The sequence below is a fragment of the Balaenoptera ricei genome, chromosome 3 (assembly GCF_028023285.1).
Source record: "Balaenoptera ricei isolate mBalRic1 chromosome 3, mBalRic1.hap2, whole genome shotgun sequence".
Taxonomy (NCBI): Eukaryota; Metazoa; Chordata; class Mammalia; order Artiodactyla; family Balaenopteridae; genus Balaenoptera; species Balaenoptera ricei.
The window spans coordinates 128,820,466-128,838,911 of NC_082641.1; the positions used below are offsets into that span (position 1 = coordinate 128,820,466).

An 18,446-nucleotide genomic window follows, 5' to 3' on the forward strand; every position below is an offset into this window, starting at 1 on the left:
TGTATGACTCAGAATTCTAAGTGCTTTGTATTTCTTGTATAATACAACAGCCTTACAGATTAAGTATTTTAGGAACTATTGTTCCCTTTTAATAAATTAGGGCACTGAAATGCACAGAGGTCATATAGCTAGTTAGGTGGTAGAACCTTCGTTGGATTGCTGGCAATATGACCTCAGACTCCATGCTTATAACCCAAACTGTACGATGGCCTTAATTCTGTCCTTAAAGCCTACGTCATGATTTTACCCAATTTTCTTTATCTTTTTATGTATGTGTACTTTTCTTATTTCATTGCCTTTTTTATCATGATGAACATTGTGCAAGTGAATATATTTGTGAGTTAAGTGAGCACAAGTATGTTAAGTTTCTTTTCTCATTTAGAATCTGAAGAAGAAGTAGAGGAACCTGAAGAAAGACAGCAGACACCTGAGGTGGTTCCTGATGATTCTGGAACTTTCTATGATCAAACTGTCAGGTAAGGAAAACTTTGTTCATCTGTCCAGAGCTGCATGAGAATTTGAGTTGTTTAAAAGTCTTTCTGTTTGTTGGAGGGCAGCCATAATTCTCAGAAAATAGTGATAATTTCCCAGAAGAAAGGTTTTGCTTTTGGTATGTAACATAAATATATAACTTGTTTAATATAGATTGCAGTCTGAGGACTGCTTAAATAGTATCTATCAGTTGCTTTTTGGTTTGGTTTTATCAAGTATTTAATACATCAAGGCATAGCTTTAAGTGCTTTTGAGATGGAAGGTGTGCAAGGACTTAGACATAAATTGACAGAAATTCAGACATGAGTTAAGTAGCAATAAAGAACTTCATTTATTAGCTCAGACAAATGTGTGACTGTATCTTAGGTTTTTTTTAATCTGCAACTGGAACAGAAATATGTTGGATAGCAATATAAATTAATATTTACTTGTTGCCCTGTGATACCCTTAATGTTAATATTCAGTGCTTAAAGGATACTTTCAAATGTGTGTCAAGGTGTGGTGATGGGACTGACTTGACTCATCTGGGTTGCTGGTTGAAAATGAAGATTTGTTGTCCTACCACAAACCTACCAAATTAGAATTTCCGGGGGGGAAAGCATCTGCAGTTTGTTAAAGTGACTTATGTGGAAGTTTAAGAACTATTCTGAATCACAACTGATGGTTTTTTTTCCTCCAAAATTCCTTGTGTGTTTTTATTATGAGAAAAAGTTTTGATACTAAAAACCACATAACATAAAATTTACCTTCTTAACCATTTTTAAGTGTACTTTATAGTAGTGTTAAGTATATGCACATGATTGTGCAGTAGATGTCTAGAAATTTTTATCTTGAAAAAACTGAAACTGTACCTTTCCATCTCCCCATAGCCTGTTAGAGTTTTGTGATATGTGATAGGTAAAATTGTAATAATTTCTGGATTCGGAGAAACACTGCTCTGGTTCATTTTGATCTGTTTGATGCATTTGCTTAATCAGAATTTAGCAAATCTGACTGTAGTTAAGATTTGCTCACTGAGGGCTTTTCTAAAAAGTTGTTTTAATACGCAAATACATAATTCTTAGATCTTTTTGGGGAGGAGGGAGCTTTGTTTTTTAGGTTCAGGTCTCTAGGAATTTCTTGCTAAATCAACGGAAGCAGAATGATATTTCTCAAATTTTACCATGAAAGCAATGACTTAGAAGAACATTTAGAAGAACCTGTTGCTGAACCAGAGCCTGATCCTGAACCAGAGCCAGAGCAAGAACCTGTGTCTGAAGTCCAAGAGGAAAAGTCTGAGCCAGTATTGGAAGAACCTGCTCCTGAGGATGCTCAGAAGAGTTCTTCTCCAGCGCCTGCAGACATAGCCCAGACAGTGCAGGAGGACTTGAGAGTATGCAATGTGTCTTCATTTTTATTCCATTTCTATTTTTAAAAATCTCTCTTCTTCTTTATTGTTGCTTGGTTGACTTTTGTAGGTGCATTTTCATATTGGTTGTTTAGGGAAGTTTCTTCCATATTGAGCCATACCTCAGATAAGAAGTAAGATACATATTGGTTTATAAAATCAAAAGTAGTTTTTCCCCTCCTCCAAGGAAACTTGAATACTTTTTAGGCCAGAAATTTCAGGTGCTGTTTTATCACTGCATCAACAAACCTTCTTTTTAATATTACTCTTTCAAATTGCAGATTATTGTGTGCTTGTTAAACAAGTGATAGTCTATCTTTAAAAAATAACATGGCACGGGCTTCCCTGGTGGCGCAGTGGTTGAGAGTCTGCCTGCCAATGCAGGGGACACGGGTTCGAGCCCTGGTCTGGGAAGATCCCATATGCCGCGGAGCAACTGGGCCCGCGAGCCACAATTACTGAGCCTGCGCGTCTGGAGCCTGTGCTCCGCAACAGGAGAGGCCACGATAGTGAGAGGCCCGCGCACCGCGATGAAGAGTGGCCCCCACTTGCCACCGCTAGAGAAAGCCCTCGCACAGAAACGAAGACCCAACACAGCCATAAATAATAAATAAATAAATAAAATAAAATAAAAAAAGACAAAAATAAAAAAAACAACATGGCACAACAGACTTTTCCTGCCCTTTTCTATGAAATCTAATTGAGGACAACTTTACAGTAGAAGTAGAAACAAATTGCTCAAGTATAACTACTTTTCTAATTAGAATACCTGATTAGAAAAGTTTGAAGATTTTCAGTTACTGTCCCTGAGTCACATCAAGATGATAACAACTGAACTAACAGAACCTCTACAGTTGATGCTCTTTGAAGGAATATGTTTTAGTGCTGTATTTATGGGGCCAGGGTTCTTGTAATGCCGTTTGTCTGACAGTTATTTCAAGTGTCTTTGCGTTAGGCATTGTTCTAGGTGTGGGAACTGTCAGTAAAGTAGGTAGAGTTCTTGGTCTCTGGAAGCTTCTGGGTGAGTAGGAAAGAGAAATGGTGAAATGACTTTAGCTTGCAGGTGGAAAAGTAGGTTGGCTGGATTGAGAATGGGTGACAAGTTAGGTGGCTTAATTATAGTAGTTCTGGAGAGAGGTAATGACATCTTGGATTAGGGTCATGGCAGTGGAGATGGAGAAGAGATTTAAGAGGTAAATAACAGGATTTGGTGATTTTGGTATTGATTGAAATAACTCAAGAAGATTCTAAAGTTGGTGTAATTGGGTTATAGATTGAGAGAATCATAGGAGGAAGAGCTGGTTTTGAAAGGAGAATTTTCTTTGATTCACAAACTTGAAATTATGTGAAAGTAGCCTCTCATACTTTGCTGATACTTGATTGATTAGTCCTAAGGAATTTTAGTACTAAATTTTAAGTAGTGGGGAAAAGGAATCTCAAGTTACTTATAAATTCCATCTTGCCTCTGAAAATGAGATGCACACGTAATAATACAAGAAATCAAAAGCTAGTACCTTTTTTTAAAAATAAATTTATTTATTTAATTTTGGCTGTGTTGGGTCTTCGTTGTGTGTGGTCTTTCTCTAGTTGCGGCGAGTGGGGGCTACTCTTGGTTGTGGTGCATGGGCTTCTCTTATTGCGGAGCACGAGCTCTGCATGCCCAAGCTTCAGTAGGTGTGGCTCGCAGGCTCTAGAGCACAGGCTCATTAGTTGTGGCACATGGGCTTAGTTGCTCCGTGGCATGTGGGATCTTCCCGGCCCAGGGCTTGAACCCGTGTACCCTGCATTGGCAGGCAGATTCTTAACCACTGCACCACCAGGGAAGCCCAAAAACTAATACCTTTTATATTGTTGTGATAAGTAGTGTAATCAACTGATGTTGGTGTGTCCCCTTAGACCTTTTCTTGGGCATCTGTGACCAGTAAGAACCTTCCACCCAGTGGAGCTGTTCCAGTTACTGGGATACCACCTCATGTTGTTAAAGTACCAGCTTCACAGGTGAGTTTTTAATTAAGCTTGTGTATTAGGCAAATTTACTTGTATTTTCGTGTAGTGTGATTTCACAGAGGTTTAATGAATAAGGCAGAGGAGAAGGGTACAAGGTGATTTTTTTTTTAATTTTTTGAATTTTATTTTATTTTTTATACAGCAGGTTCTTATTAGTCATCAATTTTATACACATCAGTGTATACATGTCAATCCCAATCACCCAATTCATCACACCACCAGCCCCCGCCCCCCCACCCCCGCCGCTTTCCCCCCTTGGTGTCCATACGTTTGTCCTCTACATCTGTGTTACAAGGTGATTTTTAATGTGTTTTTGTTTTTTTTTTTTTGGTGAGAGAACGAGGGAATTGTCATTTTCTAGTTTAAACCTTATTGTTAGCTAGGATACTTCACAAGAAAAAAAGGTAAACTTGCTTTGTTCTTACACAAAAGTTAACGTTATACATTTTTTAGCCTCGGCCGGAGTCTAAGCCTGAATCTCAGATTCCACCGCAGAGGCCTCAGAGAGATCAAAGGGTGCGAGAACAGCGAATAAATGTTCCTCCCCAGAGGGGACCTAGACCAGGTGAGAGCTCAGAAGGGTGGCTTCTTTAGTCTGAGCCTGTTGAGGTTGAGAGCTTGTTTTGGGAGGGTAGTTGATGTTTGTGTGTACTTAGATTTAAAAAAATATGTTGTGGAGTTAATGGAATAATTGCCTGTATTTAGGGGTAGAGAGAATTGTTGAATGGAACAGTCACTGAAAGGTGTCTTCTTTCTCATTCCTTGCTGCTTTTGTTTCCTCTTCAGTCCGTGAGGCTGGTGAGCAAGGTGACGTTGAACCCCGAAGAATCGTGAGACACCCTGACAGTCACCAACTCTTTATCGGCAACCTGCCTCATGAGGTGGACAAATCAGAGCTTAAAGATTTTTTTCAAAGTAGGTTATTGAGTTTTAAATACTAGATTCATTTAATACAGTGCTATCCAATAGAAACAGAAGATGAGCCACATGTATAATTTTAAGTTTTGTAGTAACATTTTAAAAGGCAAAAAGAACCTGGATAATTTAATTTTAATAATATTTTATTTAACCCAGTGTATCTAAGACATCATCTTAATATGTACAAACATGAGATACTGTCCATCAGCCTATCCTAAGTCTTTGAAATCCAGTGTGTATGTTGCACGTAGGGCACATCTTATTTTGGAGTAGCCACAGTTCACATGCTTTGTAACCATGTGTTACTAGTGGCTGTCATTGGACAGTGCGCATGTAATACTTAAAGGAAATGTTCTAAGTTATTTGAGAATCTGTGTTCCACTTGCAGATTATGGGAATGTGGTGGAGCTGCGTATTAACAGCGGTGGGAAATTACCCAATTTTGGATTCGTTGTGTTTGATGATTCTGAGCCTGTTCAGAAGGTGCTTAGCAACAGGGTAAGCAGTTTTTCCTCTTGATTTTCTGTATCTTTGGTCTTTTAATGTATTCATCCTTAAAACTATGTCTTATATGTAAAGCGCAGTTTATTCCAACATGTCTGGGTAATATTTTCCATCATGTTTAACCATTATTAAAAGAACTGCCTGGGAGTTAGAAAAACAAAACTGCCATCTAAATAACGTACTTTTTGAATACGTGCATGATGGAGAATGAAATAACTATGGTAACCAATGCACTGAGATTTATGCAGTTCCTTTCTTTGGTAGTGGCTTCTGGTGTAAGTGATGAATTAAATATTATGTTATTTTTAGCTAAGATAACTTAGAATCAGTTTGTTTACCAGGTATATTTGTAGTCTTCATATATAACTGGGTATAACTATGAGGAGCTCCTTTGTTCTATAAGTTGTCTGGGTTTGGAGTCACCCTACCTTAAGGCACTTTTATTAACATTACTTTCTCTAATAATAGAGGGATTTGTAGAATCAGAATCTTATTTCTGTGTTCTTAAAGAGCCCTTTCCTTCCCCCACGTCTTTCATTAGCAAAAAACACTTTCTCTAGTAGTAGAGAAGAGCAAAGGTGTAAATACTGTTAATTTACTGAGATGGGTGTGGGAGTTTTAAGACCTCACTTTTTTTTTCAATTGAGGTGAAATTCACATAACAAAATTAACCATTTTAAAGTGTACAGTTCAAGACTTTCCTGTTGGCGCAGTGATTAAGGATCTGCCTGCCAATGCAGGGGACATGGGTTTGAGCCCTGGTCTGGGAAGATCCCACGCGCCGCGGAGCAACTAAGCCCGTGTGCCACAACTACTGAGTCTGTGCTCTAGGGCCCGCGAGCCACAACCACTGAGCCTGTGCACCACAACTGCTGAGGCCTGTGCACCCTAGAGCCTGCGTGCTGCAGCAACTGAGCCCATGTACCACAACTACTGAAGCCCGTGTGCTCTAGGGCCCATGTGCCGCAACTACTGAGCCTGCATGCTGCAACTACTGAAGCCCATGAGCCTAGAGCCTGTGCTCCACAGTAAGAGAACCCACTGGAATGAGAAGCCCGCACACCACAACGGAGAGTAGTCCCTGCTCGCTGCAACTAGAGAAAGCCTGCACACAGCCATGAAGATCCAGCGTGGCCAAAAACAAATTAACAAAACAAAACAAAAAAGTTCATTAAAAAATAATACAGTGTGCAATTCAGTGGCATTTAATACACATTGTTGTGCAACCATCACCTATCTAGTTGCAAAACATTTTCATCAAAAGTAAGTCCCTTACCCATTAAGCAGTCTTTCCCCATATCCTCTCTCCCCAGCCCCTGGCAACCACTAATCTGCTTTCAGTTTCTGCCAGTTAAAACTTACACATTTTATTAACCACGTTAGTTAGAAATGTTGTAGATCATTATTTCCCAGAGGTTCTCCAGAACCTCTCATGTTCTCCAGAATGTTAATGGGTATATTACGAAGTTTAATATTGTGGTCATAACATTAAGTTAGCCTTAATCTGAAATGTACATTATCTATCAAACTGTTGGACCACTATTTTTGTGAAGCATCTCCTGCAAAACCCTGAGAAGTGTGGAGGGAATAATGGCTTATGTCACCCAGGACACAGAATACTGAACCCAGAGATGTCCAGTAGGCTTTGTTGATAAATCCACCACGGAGCATGCAATAGATCCAGGGGCCACACTTTTTGGTGCAGCCTTGACTTTGTATTTTCTTAGATGGTATGATACTCCAGTGGGGCCAAACAAGGTCAGGCCTCATAGCTTGCTTCCAGTTAATTATCCAAGATGAGGGCTTTGGTGTTTCATTTAACCCCTGTGGGTAAGGCATGGCATCGTTATGCATAGGAATTGTTGAGGTAAATTTCCTCAGAAAGTAGCTGTATGTCTGCTACCTTTTTTCATTCAGATTGCTTCTATCCTTGTGATACCTCCTTAGAGATATATTCCATAACTACCTTTTAAAATATCCACAGTCCTAACCTCTGCTTATCTTTCAGACTTTAAATGATTTTATTTTTCCCATTGTATCTAGAACATTACCAGGAACAGCACTTCACATTAATGTGTGTGATTTATATGCTGTGTATATAAAATATATATATATATATATATAAATAAATAAATAAATATTGGTAAATTTGTGTTAAAATACTTATAAATGTACAAATATAAGTATATATTTAATCAGAATTTAAAATTCACTTTAGAGTCAGAGCTCAAAAGAGGCTCCCCCGCCCCACCCCCATGCAGGTTTCCTCACATGCACTTTCAGATCATTCCTGTGTACTCTGGTGACTTCAGATGTAGCTTGCCTTTCCCTCACCTCACTGTATTGGTAGAAGTCTACCGTACTCCCTTCAGGAATTTTTTTAGACTTCTTTTTTTTGTTTTGGTTTGTTCTTAATTTTTTAATGTTTATTTGGTTGCACTGGGTCTTAGTTGCGGCATGCGGGCTCCTTAGTTGTGGCTGTCCGGCTCCTTAGTTGTAGCGTGCAAACTCTTGGTTGCAGCATGCGTGTGGGATCTAGTTACCTGACCAGGGATCGAACCCGGGCCCCCTGCATTGGGAGCGCAGAGTCTTAACCACTGTGCTACCAGGGAAGCCCCCTTCAGTAATTTTTTATGAGTACAGAAATAGCTTGTAGAATATGACCGTGGTGTCTGACCGTGCTGTGTCGGTTCAAAGCTTATGCTTTCCTGTCAGGATGCCTTGGCTTACATTGCTCTTCTGTCTCTCACTAGCCTTGTGACCCGTGCAGTCTTGTTCCTTAACCTCCCTGGCGCATAGTTTGCTGGTCTTTATAAAATAGGTGTGCTAACAACCTTGAAAGGGTTGTTGTGAAGATTAAATGAGATAATAAAAGTGAAGTATATAGAATACTTCTCTGCATAGTAAGTACTGTTAGATATTTATTTTAAAAAATATTACAGTAGAAAACCACTGAGTACCAGCAAGGAGCGTAAATTGAGTTCATTGGAATCTTGAGTAATCCTTTATTTTCTGTACTTCTCTTGGCAAAAAAAAAAAGCCCAAGACTCAGTGGGAAGTAACTTTTTTTTCCTGCACTAAGATCTGGTATCTTTATTATCTTCAGTATTTTCCCAAATTCTGTTCAGGCAAATAGCATGTTAAGATTATATTTAGATGAAATTCATGATGTTTTTGAGACGTATACGTACTTTGCATAAACATGTGCAGCAAAGTCTTTCCACATTAGGTGATGATGGGATTTTATTCTAAGCCTCCCAATCCATGGAGTAAGTGGCAATTTTTATTTATATTCTGTTTATATAATTCTGTGGGAATATAAGATGTACTTTAATAAGTACAAAGAGTTACTCTGCTACACTGTTTAAATTGACTTTTTGACTTTTGAACTAGGTTGCATACCTAACTGCTTTTCCATGTATCTGTTAATGGGAAAATTATGTGTTCTGAGTTTGAGACAAAAACTGCACTGTGAGAACGAAGCTGATTTGTAAGCTGCTGGTTCCTTGTTTTGTCTTTGTTTATAGCTTTGTTTTGTCTTTGGTAGTCAGTAGCCCATAAGCACTCTGTGTAAGTCTGTTCACCTTGGTTCTTACAGCCCATCATGTTCAGAGGTGAGGTCCGTCTGAATGTGGAAGAGAAGAAGACTCGAGCCGCCCGGGAAGGGGACCGCCGAGATAACCGCCTTCGGGGACCTGGAGGCCCTCGAGGTGGGCTGGGTGGTGGGATGAGAGGCCCACCCCGTGGAGGCATGGTGCAGAAACCAGGATTTGGAGTGGGAAGGGGCATTGCTCCAAGGCAGTGAATTGCTCTTCACCGATCTTCAGGCAGCAGTACAAACCCTAGCTCCCACAGAATGGTGAATTTCTTCAGCCAGCCTTTGGTATCTCGGAATCTGATCCTAGTCTATGATAAACTGCTTAAGTTTGTACAATTCTACTTTTTGTGTTACTGGTGTGTGCTCCTTCCCCTCTCACCCCCCCCCCCCACCTTTTAGTCCTTCACTTCCAGTTTTGTGGAATGATATTTTAGGGAAAACAGATTTTTAAAGAAGAAAAAAAAAAAGACTGCATTTCCTTGCTTTCTTTGCATATACAGACTGGATTTTTTTTTAACAGTTTCCCCAAAGGAATGTGTCTTGCTTATTACTGACATTTGGTATGTTTCATTCATTGGAATATTTCTTACTTATTTTCTACATGTTTCAAAAGCCTGTGAGAATTACAGGATTTGATAAACATTTTGAAGGCAGGAAGACCCCAAATTGTCTCTTCTTTGAGAGTCATGACTACCTTCTGGTGTGGAAAAATTGCCATTGGAAAAATCGACAATTTAGATTCTCTCTGGTATGGTTAAAAACTGAATAAAAGGTGTTAGTAGAGTTTTTCTTTGGATACGTGGTCGCAAAACAGTTCCAAAACCTACTGTTTTTACCATTGAAATTTAAACTGTGAGATAGGTTTTAAATGTCTAGAATGCAACTGATAAGCTTTTCTTGAACTGTTAGATTTTTTTTTTGAAGTAGAGTTTTTTCATGTTTAATTTGTATTTGTAAAAAAAAAACAAACCAAAAAAACCCAAAAAAATTTCAAAAATCTGAATAACACAAAACCAGAGCAAAACTGTTGTGCCTTCTATTTATCTTTGATTCCAGTCTTGGCAATTGTTTAAAGAAAAATAATAAAAAAAATAAACTTAGATTTGTTCTATTAGGTTCAGAGTATGTTGGGAATTATAGAATCCCTCTTTCACCCTGAATATCTTGTGTTCATTTGTTATGCCTTATTCTGAAATTGAGTCTCAAACTGGAATGCTTTTGAGGTCAGATGCTTCTGTAGAGTTCCTTTGACCTGAGTAGTTCAGCGTTTGTATTAAGTTTTATTTCAGTGTCTCTTCAGAATCCTAATCATGGCCCTTAAGAAAGAATGTGACTTTAATATTGGACTTTGTTGGTGTGCTTGAGTGTGCACTAGTTTTTTTTCTTAAATCATAGCCATATGGTAAATTTTCTATTTTGTTATGGTTCCCTTTTATTGGTGGGCATGCAGTGGGTGTTTCTTGGAAATGGCCAATCTGTATTAAAATGTTTCTGGAAGAAAACTTAATCTGGCAATATAGACTAATACTCGTTTTGCATAGTATGTTACTGTTGAGTGCTCTTTGGGAGATGGGTGAAGGTTTTGTTTACACGTTTGTGAAGCAAGCCTTTGCGTGATAACTTGTCATTAATTGAAGGGCAGTGAGGTTGTCAAATTTAACTTATTTGTTTTCTTAACAGTATTCATCTTTAGGACTATTGTTTGAGGATAGAATATTAGTAGGAATAGGAATGTTTGTTTTGCTGTTACTGGGAGTCTCTATGTTTGCTGAAGGGTGTAGCCTTAAACTAAAATGAAGTTTGATGTTATCAGTTGACCCTCAGTACCTCAAATATTTGAAAATTGGCAACATTTCTTTCACATAAAGAAACTTATATAACTGAGTCACATGGCTGTGTTTTGGGTCAGTTTAAATAACTAATTGGTAACCACTTCATTTGGCCCAGTCCAGTGATAATTGGAAGAAATTCAGCTTGTACTTTTCGTAGCTTATATTAAGCTTGTGGTAGAAAGAAGAAAATTTAGCCTGAGTTATTTTTGAGAAAAAAATTAAGTTGCAGTAAATGTTTGGTGATAAATTATAGATAACCTAGAAACCAGTTTTCATAAGTGAATACTAAACCGTACATTTCAAAATGTTTTTCCTCCTTAGAACAGAGCATTAAGGGCACTAACTAGGTGCAGTGTTTCTCAACTTGGGGCTGTTACTGTATCCTAGAGGACATGCAGAAATATGTGGGATTTTTGGTGGGTTGGGGGTGGAGGGAGATGCATACCCTGCATCTAGGGTTTGCTGGGTGGGGGCCAGTGGTGCCAAGTGCTCTTTGAAAATGAAGCAACCCCATTGAGAGCACAGGTAGTCCCGACTCCTGTAATTCACGGTGGGTGGAATGGTGGACTAGGACAACTGCAGGGAAAGTTGTCCTTGCTTTGAAATAGAGTCTCAGAAGAATAAACAGATTAGCAAGTAAATCTCTCTCAGGAATTATAGGAACAACTACTGTAAGGAATAATCTCAGCTTTCCTTTATCTGTACCAATTGTGTGCTTTTTTTTTTAATTTGGAGAGGTAGTAGCAATGTACTAGATGCTGCTTGTAATTTATTGCAGGGGATTACTGCATAATTTCAGAAAAGAAAAGGTTGCTTCAGTAATTTCAAGTTATCATAATTGGGATATTATGATGTTTTGACTAGCATTGGACTTTATAAATAGGATATAGCATCATGGTTAACACTATTAAGTATCCAGCTATCATTGGTTACATTATTGCTGATGGAATAAACATGTCCCCCTAGATACACATATATTCACATATTTCACAGAAAGTGAAAATAAAATAGATCAGGGCAAGATTTTCTGTAGACAGCATCAACTCGTCACATTCAACATAATTTTTCATCTGTAGGAATGGCCCAACATGCAGTTCTTTCCTGAGTTTAAAACCCTTCACCCATGAATATTTTAGCTAGGTAAGACTAGTTTGGTTCAGTGGATCTCTTTTAAGATCTGTTGAAAATAAATAGATCTTGGCTGTACAAAAATAATTTTGTTTGCTTTTATGCTGAGGTTGGGCTTTACTTGTGTCTCCTGTGTTCTCAACTTTTTGAGCTGTTGCTATGGAGCAGTGAAATGGATAATGCAAAAATAATTATTTGGCTTTGGTTGAGTAGGTTACTATCACAGTGTTAGTTGAATTGCACTTTAGTTTTAGGTTAGACAACTAAATTTTCACAACTATAACCCTGTGGATTAGGTGCGATTTCTCCCAAAGTAATAGATGAAGAAATGACATCAGAGGCCTCAAAGACATCCATGTAGCTTAGGAGCAGATTGGCTTCCAAAACTCTTGCTTTTTCTCTAGAACCATAATGCCTACCTATTTATATTTGAATGACATTAGGGGCATAGGGCATGAAATAACTACAGTATAGAGACTTGAGTCTGCAAACATTAGGATCAAGGTTAGCATTACTGTTCTCCATTTCCTTTAGGGTAAAGTAGATGCGTAAACATTGATTTTGTAGGGCTTTGCAGACTGTTTGGTAACACAGTAACATTGAGTTACTAGATTATTTTCTCATCTGGTTTGATAATACATTTAGTATAATTTAATCTAGATATGGAAGTAATATTTTTATCATAGCATCATACAGATGAGTTTATAACAGTTGTGTTTTGCTTATAACTGCCATCCTCTGATGCTTTTCTTCATCCCTTTTATATTTGAAAACCTTTGTAGAGTTTAATGATTTAGTGGAAAACGTGGCACTTTATAGAAAACAATTTGTTCGAATCTATATGAAAATTTCTTTCTATGAGGTTTAAATTTGTAGACCATTGTTCATGTTGTGGCTTATTTTAAGTAAATGATTGCATTTGTCAAATCTACTGATCTAAAAATATCTTTTATATTAAAGTTTTATTTTTGTGCTACTTGAAAGAATCTCTGCAGGAACTGCATACAAATTAGATAATTGTTGAACTTTTAGTTTAGCAATTTTGAACCTTGTAAAAGAAGCAAGTTCAGCATTTATTTGAAATTGGGGTTCTAGCTAACTGCCTAATATACCACAGATGGGCAGTGGACAGTTAGAGGTACTCTTTCGCAAATGTTTTAGAAACCTTAAAGAATGTGTTAGCAACTTAGCAATGTCTTTTGTGGGATGGGGTTGTAGGTTAAAGTTGCTCATCAAGTAATGGCCATATTGTACTAGATAATTAAACAAGGATTTGTGGTTTTAAGGTAGTAATACCTTTTAGAATTTGTGTTTACTGTAATATCGAGGTTCTGGGGACCATAGATAGGCTTGTGAACTCTTGCTAGACTGAATTAAGGAAGAAGTGGTGGCACGTGTGAGATAAAACTTTTATTTTCATTCTTTTTAGTAGATATGTAACTAACTCAGGATGATGCTGAAATTAGACTGCTTTGCTCATGCTTTCATGAAGCAGTCTTTCATAATGGCCTTAGTGAGTTGAGTGAGAAGTTGATTAAAGGTGGCCTACAGCCCTTAACCACTTTTGCTTATGATTATGCTTATGTATTGGCTTAGAATCAAAGTTGTTTTCCTTTTTTTTTTTAAACTTACTTTTGGCTGCATTGGGTCTTCGTTGCTGCGGGCGGGCTTTCTCTAGTTGTGGCGAGCGGGGGCTGCTCTTTGTTGCGGTGAGCGGGGGCTGCTCTTCGTTGCGGTGCGCGGACTTCTCATTGCGGTGGCTTCTCTTGTTGCAGAGCACGGGCTCTATGCACGCGGGCTTCAGTAGTTCCGGCGCACGGGATTCAGCAGTTGTGGCTCGCGGGCTTTAGAGCGCAGGCTCAGTAGTTGTGGCTCATGGGCTTATTTGCTCCGCGGCATGTGGGATCTTCCTGGACCAGGGCTCGAACCCGTGTCCCCTGCATTGGCAGGCAGATTCTTAACCACTGCGCCACCAGGGAAGCCTCTGTTTGTCATTGATTGCATGACTTTTGAAGTCTCCTCTTTTCCAGTTTCCACTTGAACCTGGTAGCCTTTTTTAGTTCCCAGTGAGAGGAAAATAGTATTGGAAATCATTTCTCGTCTTACTTCCATAAACCATGTGAACTGAACAGTTACAGAAATCCATACATGTTTATTACTTTGAAATGTGTCCAGTGTCACAGATTCCTAAGGGACTTGTATCCATCCACTGTGTCTTTGTTTTTTAAAAAAGTAAGCGATGCTTACCAAAAATTCACTGTTGAATTACTTTAGCAAGTATTTATTTTTCGGAAACCCATTTATGGGAAGTTTGCCTGTATTATTGGTAGTAGTTAGAGGGATGATTATATCATTTAATATGTATATAAACAGTTTTAACTATTGCTATATTAACCACTTTGGTTACTGATAATCTCCCTAAGCTTTGTTGTCACCTGTTTGACTTTGGGTTTGGTTTAAATTCTTAAATGTTTTTATGAGGAGCGTATGTACCCTGATTTGGGCCTTTTAAATGAAGACATAAGGAAGTAGGAAAGAAGAAGGGACTTCCCTTCTTTAAAGATAAAGTGTACACTTTAAATAGATTATGCAGAACACATGATGTTAAAAATAAATTTGTATAGGTAGATGTTGGTTTTGAAGAAGAGTGGGGTGGGCGTGGAACTTAGCTGATGGGATAGGAATCATTTATGGTTTATATAAAAGAAAAAAATCATAATTTTAAGTGAGAAACATCAGAATAGTTCCATGAAGTTTTTCTTCCCATACTGATGGTTACCACAAGAAACAGGAGACCCCTGGAATTCTTAGAATATTAGTGCTGGAAAGGACTAAGGTGATTTGTATAATAACCCCTTCAGTTTTCAAAAGATAGATGGCCCAGATTACTAGTACAGAGTTTCAAGTCAGTTAAAAGCACATTCGGGAATTGCCAATCCTGCCCTATGTTCGCTCTAGTAAGCCAGAGCTGTTAAAGGGTAGGATGTGGGGAGAAAAGGGAAGGAGCCACATTTTATATGCTTACCCCGTTGCTTCATTAGCTCAATTTTCATACCCAAGTTTTCTGTTTTCTTAGAACTGTTTTAATGCCCAATTCTACCAGGGCCTGTTGTCAATAAGGACATTAACTTGTGTTCCCCTCAGGGATGGGTTTACTACTAGCTGTCAGAAAGCTATTGGGTATCCTAATGTGTTAATAGCTGAAACTCAGCTGTAATTTTCTCCTAAATCCTTCAGCATTTTGCATTCTGTACGTTGTGGTGCTCTTTCCACCTTGTATTGTTATAACTGTAAGCTCCTAAGGGGCAGCAATTTGGTCTTAGGCATGTACCCTGTTCAGTGCCTGGCAGCACCATGTTTGAATCAGGGTTCTAATCTTCCTTTCCAATGATTTTCCCTGTTCTTCACGAAAGGATGCTACAGCCATGCTGAACTACTTACGGTTCCTCTAACAAGCCAGGTATGGCTGATTCCGTGGCTTCAAGTGCCTTCACTTCCCTGAAGATAGACTTGCATCTGCATTCTCCTCGCCACCCCCATCTCCCCAAATCTCTTACCATCAAAGCCATTTTTTTCAAGGCCTAGTTCGAGCTTTTTTTTTTTTCTCCCCTAAGAGAAAAGATGTCTTACGAGAGGGTAGCCCCCCTTTAGGGGTTGATTTGTGCAGAATTTGAAGTGAGGAACAAATTTATTCTCATCTACTTTCCTTACACATTGTCCCTCCTGTTTGAAATTCTGTCCCAACTTTCATTTTAAAATGTGTTCCTAGAATACTTTATCCTTTTCTCTTAACTAATAACTTACCCTTCAACCTAGAATTAGAACAGACCTACCTTATGAGACCATAATCTCCTGGAGGACAAGGACTTGAGGATTAATCTCTGTATTCCTCCTTCCTCCTGGAGGTACATGAAAGCATCCGTAAATGATGATTCACTCAATTAATAAATTAGTGTATTTCTGTTTTCTTTCTCACAAGGGAGGCATGCCTAGAGATCAGACTTAATTCAGTAAATTATAGGCACTATGCATTTCCTAGTGGAGGGGACTGTTTGGAAATTTTGAGGGATGGGTAGAGGAGGGAGGAAGTCACCAGTCATTTTGAAGTACTTCCATCCCCGGTCTGGGCAATTAGCTATTTCTTTCTGATTGTGCCCAGTATATCCTGGGCATTTTGTGTTTATGCACAAGAATTGTATGCGCCAAGTTTCAATTCCCAAACCTACTCTGTTCTCAGTTTGTCATCACCCATGCCATAAGTCTAAGTCACCTTAGACTTAACGTCTTAGTCATCTTAGACTCAGTCATCTGCTTCTTGTTTCCTTACTCCTCAAATCCAGTGTCCAGCTAAGTCCTGTCAGTTCTACCTCAGCAGTCTTTCACATCTTCCTCCTCACTTAGATAATTTCAGTGGCCTCTCAGCTTCCTTGACCTCTTCTTATTCCCAGCCTACTTTCTACACGATATTAGATACATCTTACTGAAACCTAGCTCTGACCATGTATCCCATGTATGTGTTCTATCCTCCCTACTAGACTGTAAGCTCCTTATGGGCAGGATCTGTGTCTGAGTCATCTTTGTATCTCCCATAGCACCTATCAATAAACATATCTTGAATGAACAGCATAAAGCCTTGTCTTAAGTGAAATGATGTTTTCCAGATGATATGTAGGTTTCTCTCGGGTAATGGGGAGATTTCAAAAATTCTCCTAATATAAAGTCGGTTAACTAGTAACAACTATGAGTTAACCACAGGGAAAATTTCAGAAAACTTTAATTTTTTTTCCATTGGAATCAACATGGATATGTGTATATGGATGGTTCAATAAATATATTTTTATATACATGTATCACAGAAATTTTACATTCCATCTTCAAACTGCAGAAATAGATTTTTTTACAAGCCAAAAAATAACTGCCATAACATTTATGACTTCATGCAAAAAATGGGGAAGAATAAGGGACAAAGGGGAATTAACTGGTTGTTCAAGGTTAAGAGTCCAGTGAGAAGTAGAAATGTACAATAGGAAGCGATTGCTTAACATGCTGCTTAAGGTGGTAGCCAAACAAATCCTTAACTGCAGCATTAAGGCCATACCAAGTTTATACATATATACAAAGAAATTTCCATATAAAAGGCATACTGTCACATTTTCTTCCAGGAAAGGATGAGGAGCTTTGTGACTAATCCTGACCCAATTTTCCAGGCCAATTAATTGTTTAGGATGTCCCCAGGTTACTTAGAAATGTCTTCTACTTTGGCTAGCTGTCAGTTACTGCTATGTGGGCTTGTGACTTTTCGTAGTCTCTTACAGGGAAGTATGAATCATCTTGAACCTCTTCCATCATGGGTGATCAAGCACTTTGTAGCTTAACTAACACTGCCCAGCCCAGCATAGTTTTTACATCTCCCAAAAGTATTGTAATTTGCATTTGTCTTAGCTGTAACAGACTGTGTAGCCAATGATGGCATTGTGACCTGAAGAACTAAACAGTGCCTTTTTGTTCTTTGGGGTTAAAGTAACTTTTTGAATAGTTAAAGTGTAATGAACCAAAGTGTGAGGTTTCAGGTGACAACCCCAGGAGTTGTTGAAAGTTAATAATCAACTTTTATCCCCACAGTGTCACACATTTAAGTTGGCAGCTACCTTTTTGGAAAAAAGGAAATGTAAAATCACTTGCAGAAATATCGTAACGTGGGATTTGCTCTTCTGCCTAAACATCAAGTCAGGCAACTTTTAAGACAAAGGGTAGATTTTTTGTGCAAATATCAAATGAGTGAAATGGGGAAAACACGGGCAAGTCCTTTGGAGATGACTTCCAGTTATGCAGAAGTCATTTGCTTTGGCAAGGTTGGGGGGCAACTCTTGAGACTGGCCCATTTTAGTGGATGAATTGTCCAAAAACAAAAAAAAATTAAATCTAAGATAAATTATGAAAATAAAATACAGTGACAGACTTTGAGCCTTTATTTGATGATGTTACCACTCATTTTGGAGTGTTTTAGATCAGTCTAACACTGCTTTTTCATTAATGTTGTCTTAGCTGTGAATTGGATATCAAGTAGTCATGTTCGTCCCCAATTCTTTATGGGCCAGTTTCCAAGTAGGGCCCAGGGTATTCACAACAACTGTGGCTGCAGGGTAATTCATCTCCTCCCGTGGGTTCCCTGGGTCAGTCAAGTTTGAGAATGAGGTCTCTGGAAATGGCTTGTTCTGGGAGAGGACCAAATAATGTGTGATTTGGGAGCACTTTAGTATGTTTGAACACTTAGAAAGTGAGCAGTCACTATCCTTTCCAACTGCGTTTCACCCAAAATGACACTAGTTATTTACATTGCAGTAATTTGCATCAGTTCTAGATACAGCACTTTTGGACTGATCCAGACAATGAGACATGTGGATCCCCTTTGGCAACCTTGCGGAGAGGCTTAAAAGCATTAAGAGTTTTGTCTTGGACACTTTGTAGTTCATGTTGTACAGGTCAAGTCTAATTACAGCAGGGAAGATGTGTATTGTGTCGTTTTTCAAGCTTATTTGGAGGCTGCTGAGGTCCTTGGTATGTTTGTCTTGAAAGTAGA

General features: G+C 38.6%; 1 protein-coding gene across 1 annotated transcript in view; it reads left to right on the forward strand.

Annotated features, from left to right (window-relative positions):
* G3BP1 (G3BP stress granule assembly factor 1) overlaps positions 1 to 16,496 on the forward strand; it is a 38,489-nt gene extending 21,993 nt beyond the window's left edge. Inside the window, exons 6-12 of the mRNA XM_059917548.1 lie at positions 383 to 476; positions 1,663 to 1,864; positions 3,776 to 3,877; positions 4,340 to 4,451; positions 4,673 to 4,801; positions 5,193 to 5,302; positions 8,907 to 16,496. Coding sequence (XP_059773531.1) covers positions 383 to 476; positions 1,663 to 1,864; positions 3,776 to 3,877; positions 4,340 to 4,451; positions 4,673 to 4,801; positions 5,193 to 5,302; positions 8,907 to 9,113 — 956 coding nt within the window. The 3' untranslated portion in view covers positions 9,114 to 16,496. The remainder of the gene's footprint in view (positions 1 to 382; positions 477 to 1,662; positions 1,865 to 3,775; positions 3,878 to 4,339; positions 4,452 to 4,672; positions 4,802 to 5,192; positions 5,303 to 8,906) is intronic.
* Positions 16,497 to 18,446: the final 1,950 nt, after the last annotated feature.